Source organism: Stegastes partitus, unplaced genomic scaffold, assembly GCF_000690725.1.
Source record: "Stegastes partitus isolate 25-593 unplaced genomic scaffold, Stegastes_partitus-1.0.2 Scaffold752, whole genome shotgun sequence".
Taxonomy (NCBI): domain Eukaryota; kingdom Metazoa; phylum Chordata; class Actinopteri; family Pomacentridae; genus Stegastes; species Stegastes partitus.
Window position 1 is genome coordinate 160766 of NW_007578483.1, and position 10871 is coordinate 171636.

The window sequence follows — 10871 nt, forward strand, 5'->3', positions numbered from 1 at the left end:
AGGAAGTACCACGGGTGCACACGTCACCGAGCGTTAGAGGCAGCGCGAATGTGATTGGTCCACCGACCAGGAAGTGCGGGTGTTACAACAGTGACCCATTACGTTCTGTAATCTGTAAAGTAAATTGGGCTAAATGAGAAGATATATTTTTCAATGTTTCAATGTTTTAGACAAGAACATTAAATTTACCTGACTCTAAACATGTTGGTGTCCGGTTAAACCTAAATTAAATATTTTTTAAGATAATGAACCCTTGCAAGTAAAACAATAATGAAAACAATCAGTAGATTTTTCAAACTTTGGAAAAACTCCCTCCACAGATGCAGAGGACAGTGTATTGCTCTTTTCAATCGCTGAGTCGTTTTCTTGTGATGAATAAACTGAACTTCATGTGTAAAACTAGTGAACTGTGTATCTTTTTTGAGGTTTACAAAATCCATGATGTCATGAAACATGCTAAAGAAAATATTGATTATGTGACATTAAAAAAGAGTGAATAAACATTTAATCAAGTTGGAATGTGAAATATAACATGCAATGCAGTGGATAAATGTAAAACACTAACTTGACGTATGTAGGATCAGATTTTGGTTATGAAAATAAAGCTTTTGCTGCCTCAAGGTCTCCTTTCCACACTTCAACACTTTTTGTTTGAGCTCATTGAGCTTAGCCACAAATAAATAGATTATTAGTATATTTATATGTGAATTACAAATACAAAGAGAGAAAAAGGTGGCTGGAGGTGGTATCTATAGATGCTTTTAAGCGTTCAGCATTGTGGATTTGTTTGTTGCTGTTGAGAGACATAAAATTAGCTGCTCATGCTATGGCTTTGAACAAGACTTTTTAAATAAAATCTAATCTAGTTTAAAATAAAATCGTTTAAAAAAATGAATATTTATATAAAACTGAATAAAAACCTGTTGTCTCTAAAAACTGCTAAAAATTTCAATCCAGGGAGAAATGGGAAAAGGTCAATTTGGAGAGCGTGCCACCTGTCAGTGGCAGTCTCCTTTGAAAACTGTCGCTTTGCCTCCAGTTCTCTTATGTATGCATAGTGTAAATTTGTATACTTTGACAAACCTTTCAGTATTTGTTATTATTCATTTGTTTTGTCACAATGAATCACACAGCAGTAGGCTATATAAATACTAGTTAAAATGGCCTTGACACATGGTTCAGGTCATATGTGAAATCATATCATATTTCTGAGTATAATAATGTGCATAGACTATATAGTATACAATATATTATATAAATACTAACTCAGCTTATTTTGCCAAGTGAAATTTTACAGCTCCAAGAGGAGGTCAGTTTTGCACAGTGGCCCCAGTTTCAAATAGCAGGATTGAGTTCTTGACTCAGTAACCTAAAATTCCAGCAGGGTTAAGACTGAGGTGACAAGGAGGCCTCAGATTTCTCATTGACCTAAATTAGTCCAAAGTTAATCATAGTTGATGCCTGGGGTGAACTGGAACAATGAATAGAATAAAAGCTGTGAATAGGGAAGAATTAAATTCAATAAGTAAACATGTATGCTCACTGGCGACACAGAGCCCTTCCCATGAAATTGTTTCTCTGACTGGTTGCCGGAGGCCGAAGTTTCCGCTTAATGATTGGTCCACACAGCTGTCAATAATCATTTCGTTGGCCAATCATATGCAGAGTTTGTGGGGCGTCAAAGGAGGCGTAGCCTTTTGGCGCATGCTGATTGGCGCGGTCGCATCACAGGCCTTGTTTGATAACATTGAAGGTCCACAACACTGAGCCGAGGGCGGCGGTTTCATTCAGCTATTTGATATTAGGTCTTTAAGAAGCCAGCAGAAGATTGAACCATACTTTTAAATTTTAAAGACTCGAGGTAGGATTTTATGTAACTAACGGCTAAAAGGTCAGGGTGAAAACCACGGTAATGTTAGAGAAACTTCAAGCTCAGGCTAGCCACCTAGCTAGCCAGTCAGCTAAAGATAGCTGTCGTTATGCAATCAGCCAGTGAATGCTAACACTGAAGGCGTATGTAACATTAACGTCAGTCCAGTGCAGTTTTTCATTAATTGAATAATTGAACTGTATTTTATTTGGAGCCGTGGACGTATTCTAACTGAGACACCGACTTACACCATTTGTTTATATTGTCGTGATAATGATATGTTGTCGTACAAGCTGCTAGCTTTACGACTGTCAGTAGTTGCATCATTCGTTAGCGTTGACGCTAGCTCTGTCTCTTGATGTGCTGTGATATATGTATAGCTATTATTAGTGCGTTAATGACATTACCCGATGCTGTTAAAAGTTGGGAGGTATTAATCAGGGGTGACTGCAAACACATAGATAAAATAGGCCCAATATTTTTGTAGTTATGATACGCTGACAAACAGAAAATGCTTATTTTCCACCATCATTAAGTCAAACTTCTTAGTTAAATACATGTAATGAACTTAAAGGTAAAGTACCATTCAAAGGTTTGGACACACCTTCTCATTCAATAGTTTTTATTATTATTATTATTATTATTTGATTATTTTCTACATTGTAGATTATTACTGAATCACATCATTATTGTCAATGCCAAAGAAAAGCTTCAGATGTTGATAGCAGACAGGCTGGAACCAGTCGATATTTCACTTTTTTGTTTGTTTAATAACGAAAACATGTCAGGGATTTTGATAAAATACTGATCAATTTTCAGTCAATTAACTCTTCCACCTCAGCTTTTGTTTAAAAAAAAAAAGTGAACCAGTTTCTTTCTGAAATATGAAGAATCCAAAACATGTGTTCAGTGATTTCTAGCCTGAAGAGACCTTTATCCCCAGTACCACTGATACGGTGACAACACCTGCATTTAACAAAATGATTTTAGCTTGTTAATGTTCAACAAAATTCTGCATCCAGTCTAACTTAACCATTTTTTCTTCAGTGCTTGGACAGTACATCCCTCTACGTCTCCATCCAAAGCTTCCCCGGTGTTTGTGCTGTCAGGGTGATGTCAGCAGCCTGTCTCGTGCGCCTGGCAAGGTGCAGTGGTCCTCATGTGGGTCGTAGTAGTCTTTTACAGACGGCCCTAGTCCCATTTTCACTCCAGCACGACAGCCACCTGCAGTTCACAGTCTCCCGCCGACAACTTTACAGCCCCTCAGGAAAACGGCACAGCAACACACGCTTTGATGCTGATGGCAGTGGCCAACCCACCACTTGGGATTCATTTGGCATCTGGGACAATCGTATTGATGAGCCCATCTTACTGCCCTCCAGCATTCGTTATGGCAAGCCCATTCCCAAAGTTAGCCTAAAGAAGGTAGGCTGTGCCTCACTTATTGGTCAGCGCAAGGAAAATGAAGATCGCTTCCAAGTCTCCCAAATGACAGACAACATCCTCTACTTTGCTGTGTTTGATGGGCATGGCGGACCAGAGGCAGCTGACTTTTGTGAAAAATACATGCAGAAATTCATCACGTAAGTAAATATGGTGGTATCATGTATCTACACCAGTCACTGTCACAGGACATTGGACTGATTAACAATTTGAATGTCAGATGTCACACCTACGTAACCAATGTTCTTTTGTGTGTTTTTTTAGGGACCTTGTGGCAGAAGAGGACAACCTGGAGTTAGTTTTGACAAAGGCCTTCCTTGAAGTAGACAAATCTCTCGTGAAGCACTTACACTTCTCTCCAAGTGGTAGGTTCTTTCATGTTACGCGTCCTTAGATATACTGTGTGCACTGCGTATACACACATACATATATGCAATGACACTTTTTGCTTCGCTCTTCTAACTGAATTTGCTTGTCTTACTTCGGCTTTGAAGCCTTGGATTTCCCAAATGACATGACCAGAGCACTTTTGATTAGAAGTCCGTCATTTCACCCAAAGTTACTTATTAAGTGATGAACAATATACAAGCTACAAGTAAAGCAAACACTAGCGCTTCACTGCTTTCAGCAAAGAATCTGCACAGACAGACAGGCAACAAATTAAAGGAAAAACATGAGTACATGTGGGGATAAACATTATAAACGTGGATCCTTTCGTACAGGGCACAAGGTGCCATCAAATAGTTTGATAAGTGTAAAAATTATTTGAATTGTATGTCATAGTTACAATTCTTGGTCTAGTTAACAACCTTTGGAATATTTTGGACTGGCAAGTTAACCAACAGACCCCACCACTACCAACAACTTCTAATGAACTACTCGCTTGGAGAGTGTATGCCAATAAACACTGAAGCTTTTCAAAAGGCTTGTGTGGTGAATGTTGTTTTTTTTCCTTGAATTTGTTACCTATGTGTTTATATTTTCTCAGCCTTAAAAGTATATTGTTTAGCACAGGCATTGAATTCATATTAATTGTAGTTTTAGCTTCCCTCAAAAAAATTTTTGCAAATTATTTCTCTCAATAAATCCTGGTTTACATGTTTGCCCTAGTCGTGTAGAAGCTCGTCAGATTAGCTTAACTTTTCTTAAACACCATTCTGATTATCTGTTGATATAAAAGCTAGTTTTCCTGTTATGTGGCCATACAACGGCCACGCTGTGTGAAATGTCCCAATATGCCTGTATGTGTGTGTGCATGTTATCTACGGCAGCTGCTGACCCAGCTAAGAGCTGGAGGCCCTTGGCACCATTGTGGATGACGAGAGGCTAGATTTTGAAGGAGAGTCCAGCGGGTCCTAAATCCTGGACTACTGGAAGGTTCCCTATCTTTCTCTAACTCCTCTCTCGCTCTCTCTCTCTCTCTTTTCTCCTCTCACCAAGTGTATGCAACGCTTCTTGTGAGACAGTGCTTCAGTTTGAAAAGTTGTATGAGATGTATGTTGTCAGTGACAGATCAAGTCCATGAAACGCAGCATGTTTAATATTCAGATTAGGCTAAAAACAAAGACCTTAAAGTCTGTAACTAGTCATTTCATTCATTTCTTTGGAGGGAGAAAGGTCTAATGCAGGTCTACAAATGCCAGCAGATAAATCAGTCAAATTTGTCATCCCTTAAGAAACTGAAGTTTAGTGTTTTATGTCTGTTGAGCAGGACATTCTTTGCCAGACTCAAATGGTTGGCAGTACAATAAGAGTTATTAGGAATCACTGTAATAATCACTAAGTTACTGATTTGATATCATTTTCCTTGTGACTGACTAGTCGTACTTTTTCCATAATTCTAGAGGTATAAATGAACAACGTGAGGCATTATTAATGAGTTTATGTTTTGCGTTTTGAGTACCAAGCCCAGCACTGGACACTGATAAGTGTCATGTGTCAGTTGTTAACCTTTATCACTTTGTGGTTCAGCTTTAGACTTCAATGTTGTAGAATTAGCTCTGGACCTCAACTCCATGCTGCAACAGTTCAACCTGCATGTGCGACTGCCTCCTCCTCTATTGTTTACTGTGTAATCTGTAGTTTCCTCTAAGTCTCACGATATGACTTCCCACCCATGTGTTTATGTTGCAGTGTGTGGATGTGAGTGTGAGATTCACTATGTGGTTGTTGCAGACAATGTGACCTTTTTTGTGTGGACCTTCGGAGCTTGTTCCACCTCTAATGTCCACTTTCATGTCTCTGTAGTAGCCGGGATGAACGCAGGAACCACCGCTACTGTGGCCCTGCTGAGGGACGGCATTGAGCTGGTGGTTGGAAGTGTGGGTGACAGTCGTGCCATGTTGTGCCGCAAGGGCAAGGCCCTTAAACTCACTGTCGACCACACTCCTGAGAGGAAGGACGAGAAAGAGAGGTACATGATGTCGCCATTGTCACGACTCAGACTGCCAACCGTAGCCAGTGATAGTCATGCAGCTTTGTCCAACTTTTAGTCAAAAAAGCTGTTCTTGATCAGCTATTGGTGTCTTCAAAAGTTCTCCAGGAAAACAGCTCTCAGAGTCTGATACTAAACAATGCATTACAACTTCCTATATATTTCTGCAATTTTTCCAGCGATCCTCATCCTCCTGTGAAAACACAACCCATTCTTTTTTAAAAGACCAATCAGCACAATTTTGCCACCATTATGTTTTAATTTACTCACTTTTGAGGGTGTGTGATCTAGCCATGGCGTAGTTTCACCTACCTCCTTTTTCAAAAAATACTATTCCTCACCTTGTACCTGCATCCAGCAATCTATTGCGCACCTGAGAGAGAGCATCCCCTATTTTTCATTTTTGTTATCATTTATTCAGTTTAAAATCCCACAACACCAGTAATGCTACATTGGGACGTTATCACAAAATGTGTCAGCAAGTAGTAGCTGTATAAAACATAATGGTTCTTGAAGACATTCAGTTTGGTTGATGATGGAAAATCCTTAAAAAAAAATAAAATTTCAGACATGCCACAGTCTTATAAAGACATTGATGATACTGAGCATTGTGTATTGAGCCTTTACATATAAGAATTTGCAGTTTAAATCTTCAAAGGACATTTAAAAGTTACATTGCGTTTACCCCTGTAGCTTTGTTACCAATACATGGCCTGAACAGATATTGATATTGTTGGGGTTACTGAAAGTGTAATTCTGTTTCTCTCATTTTTGTGTCTCCTCTTCATTTGCACCTTCTTGTAGGATAAAGAAGAGTGGGGGCTTTATCACCTGGAATAGTCTAGGACAACCGAACGTCAACGGCAGGTTGGCGATGACACGCAGTATTGGAGACTTTGACCTGAAGAACATGGGAGTTATTGCTGAGCCTGAGACCAAAAGAATATCGGTAGGTTTCTAAGTTTTTTAATTAGCATTTCTTAAGCGATGACAAGTTCCGTTTTTTTCAACAGAATGTGTACAGTGGTCTTCATTGTCTGTCTTTGAAAATGAGCCATTACATATTTCTTAACTGCCACTTCCATGTTTGAACTTCCAGCTATAAATGTGGTCATTGTGCAAACAAATTCTTTATGGTCTTTATGTTTGATGTTTCTCTTCATGTTACCTGTTATTATCTGGATAGTTTACAATGAATATTAAACATCTGGGTATATTTTTGAATCAACACTCTCCTACCCATTAACATATTAATCTGTACAACCAGTAGCGCACATCTCTTGAGTCTTAAAAGACATGTTATCTTAAGTTATTACCTGTCTTTACAATGACTCAGTTTCCACTTTAAAATGTGTCTACCTTCTTATGATGTCCTCTGATAAACTACTTGGTACAAGGAGTTTTCACATGTTTGAAACGTTATATTCTGCTTGTTGTTTCCTCAGCTGCACCATGCCCATGATGCGTTCCTGGCGCTGACCACAGATGGCGTTAACTTCATTATGAACAGCCAGGAAATCTGCAATGTCATCAACCAGTGCCATGACCCTAAAGAGGCGGCTCAGAGAATATCTGATCAGGTAAAATGTTCATACTTGACTTAAAATATGTATATGAAAGAGGTGAGGTCTGTGGGTTTATGCTGTGCTGACGGGATTAGAAGCTTAATCTTAACTTTAATTGGTGGCTAAATACTTCAGTAATGTCGTCTTTTAATTGCTTGTGCTTGCCGCTTAGAGTATGTTTACAAATCTCATTATTAACCAAGAAGTTCATATATGCTCAAGAGAAACAAGGGAGACTGCAACGCGGGGATCATATCAACTATCAACAATATAATATCTGTATTAGAGCAACTTAATACATGGATCTATGAACGCTGATCTTACAGCAAAATCTCATGCGTATCCCTGTGCATCGACTCTTATTCCACGGCGCTGGTACCTTTGTCTTACATGTGAGCAGACCTTTCTACATATATTGATTTTTTTTCTTTGCATTGTGGCCCCCTTCTCTCTTAGGCTCTGCAGTACGGTTCAGAGGACAACAGCACAATCATCGTGGTGCCGTTTGGTGCTTGGGGAAAACACAAGAGTTCGGACACAAGCTTCTCCTTCAGCAGAAGTATCGTGTCCAGTGGTCGCTGGGCGTAGTCAGCAGGACGTTGGATTACAAGGTGCGGTCTACGGACCCCATTAATGTGTGCAATACAATAGGTACCCTTGAAGAAATATTATAAAGAGTGTGTTTTGCCCAAACAATGATACCTGACGGCTAAGACGTGTTATTTAGCGAGGCATGATATTTATTAGTCTCTCTAAAGTCAGAGGCAGTGAATTCATGATGTGCACTAAATAGTAACAACACTCCCTCTTTATTCAAGGTTTTATCTACTAGCGAGCCAATGACCTTAAAGGCGGTAAAAGCTGAGAAGTGCGCGAATGGCAGACAGGAATTCATGATGACATGCAAGCTTAGCAAATATGTAGCGTGCTCTACAGTAGCTGAGATTTTAAGACTAGAATTCCTGACTGTCTGCCATTCAGATATTTTTTTATCTGTTTAGCTGTTCACAATGCCCAAATTTGCACTTTAGATTTCCAAGGGTATCTTAACTTGGATAATTTAAATTTCAAGGAATTTGTGTGTTTGGAGTTCAGAGGTGCGGTTTTTAATTTTGCACCATTTCTTAATGTTGATGATTGAACTGCATGCATAAAAGAGAGTGGGAAAAGACAACTAAACTGCAGTAATTTGTCGATTATTTTGAATCAATTTAACCCTTGTACATAGAACCTTTTGACATCTTAATAAACCCAAATATGAATATTGTGAGTAAATTAAGTCACTGGGTGGGTCTTAATGATTGGACTTTGGTTCTGGAGTGTCAAAGCATCTTAATTGGACCATATGTAATTTTCTAAACAATTTCTCTTCTAAACTAATCTCTCTGACTGCCCCACAAGCAACTTCAACACGTAATATTTTCTGTGTATTTAAAATACTCACTAAGGCACCACTGAAAAGCATTGATGGCAAATCGCACAATCTTGAACAGCATTTCAGTGGCTGAACTTGACATGTACAAAAGTAAGATCTTCATGTTTAGTGCAATGTTAACATTGCTCAAGCTTGTATAAGTGTTAATATCCGTTCTGATTTTAAACAGGTCTTGTTGGGGCACCAAGAAGTGCTCAGGGTACAGAAATGTATAGTGTATGTTTTGTAAATAATTATATTTATGTACTTCTGGAAAACCGATAGTTCTCTGTTACATTTGCTCAATATCTCTGCTCAATCTGTCATATCAGAATATTTCACATGTGCGGGGCCTTTGGTGCTCATTTTGATTGTACCTTCATTCTAATCAGTAATTCTTCACTTCCGCCGTTTGTGTCACTCAGACAAAACAAAGCACACTTAATGCAACACTAAAGAACTGTTCAGCTAATAGCCATGTATGACAGTGTGAATGTTTGCTTGAATGCCCTCCATGACTAAAAAAACACAATCAAACCCTGTAGGGTGTAGGAGTATTTAAGCTGTACAAGTTGTCTTGGCTGATCTAATGTGAGTGGATACATTTTCCAAAGTAAGGCAGACTTACCCCTTTTAGACGGGCTGTACTGTTTTTGTTCACTGTTGGTATGAAATTGTGTTTTGTGGGTTTTTTGTTTGTTTTTTTTAAGCAAAACAAATCCAGCACTTCCTATTTATTGGCTTTATTTTACTGTATCTGCGAGAGCTGCAAATCATGTGGAACGATCAGCTGTTCCTCAAACATCATTTATAAGTGTTGTGTAAATAGTATTTTTCTCCCTCATTCACACGTTGAATAAAACCTTGATTTATCCTAAGGACTTTGTCTATGCTTAACACGTCCTCCTTATGAGCCTTTTCATCTGAGTGTTCAGTATTTTACTGTATTTATGTCACAGCCTTTCAAATGTAATCACTATCTCTGTGGATCTGTACCTGGGACCTAAATGTGACTGTTTCAACAACACTGTTAGTACTGTTTTACTGGTCTAAATGGCGTGTGACACTTCAATAAAAAACTCTACATCCAAAATGTCATCTGTGTTGCAGTGTTTACAGTAGCTGCTACTACCAGTGTGATTAGGTTTTTGTGGAAATTTGTCAAACAGCCATTTCAGCATAAGTTAGGGCAAGTTGTTAGTCATGAAATCTAAATTTCAAAATGTTTTCTCCTATATATGTAGTCAACAGGGTTACTTGATCCCCATGTTGTCTGAGAATATACACAAAATGTTTAATAGGTATCACGGACATACTGTAAATATCTTTTGACTAACAGACTAACATTTTGTGATCACCTAAAAGAGAAGTCCAGTTGCTTTCTAATGAAGCTCCAAAGAATTTGTAATAATCCAAAAGTAAACAAAACAACAACCATGTCATCACCCTATCTTGTTTTTTACGTTTCTCATAGAATACAGGTTATACAGATCGGAGACTGTTTGAAAGAGTCTCTGGCCTCTCTGAAATAATCTAGTTTCTGGATTTTCAGAAATAGAATTCAAGTTTAAGAAATCAGAGTCTGTGTTTATGAGAATCTTAGCACCTCTGGGACAGTCTAGATCAGATTTTGCCTGTCTGTGTTTGCAGTAGTTTTAGATCTGGACCTGGTCTCTTATTGTCTGGTAGTGGACTGCACCTCTGCATTGCAAGGTTTAACAAGTTAGAAACCACTTTGAAAAAAATAATATACAAATCTTTAGTCTTTGTAGGATAATCTAGTGCAGATCTGACCAATGTAAATACAATGGTTTTAGATCTGGACCTGCAAATAAAGCAGTGAAGTGTATGGTACTGGTCTAATGATGAATGTGGTCTAAAGGTAAAAATTAAAAAAAAAAAAAAAAAAAAGCAGGGACATTTCTCTCTCTCTCTGTCTCTCTCTCTCTCTCAGAAACTATATTTTAAATAAACTTTAACCTTTGTAGGATAACACAGTCCAATTCTGACCAGCCTACATTAGGCTTTAGATTTAGACCTGGTATAATGTGCCAACAAACAAATAACATCTCCTCTTTGCTTGTCTTTTTTATTTTTAATCAAAATCTTTTAATTGATCAATTTATTTTGCATTTTCACAAATGG

At 38.3% G+C, this 10871-nt stretch overlaps 1 protein-coding gene across 1 annotated transcript; it reads left to right on the forward strand.

Annotated features, from left to right (window-relative positions):
• Positions 1–1733: 1733 nt before the first annotated feature.
• On the forward strand, positions 1734–9819 carry ppm1kb (protein phosphatase, Mg2+/Mn2+ dependent 1Kb). The gene is made up of 7 exons (XM_008291619.1): positions 1734–1861; positions 2918–3453; positions 3578–3678; positions 5561–5726; positions 6552–6696; positions 7193–7327; positions 7769–9819. Exons 2-7 carry the CDS (start codon positions 2984–2986, stop codon positions 7898–7900), a joined length of 1149 nt encoding a protein of 382 aa, XP_008289841.1. The 5' UTR covers positions 1734–1861; positions 2918–2983; the 3' UTR covers positions 7901–9819.
• Positions 9820–10871: the final 1052 nt, after the last annotated feature.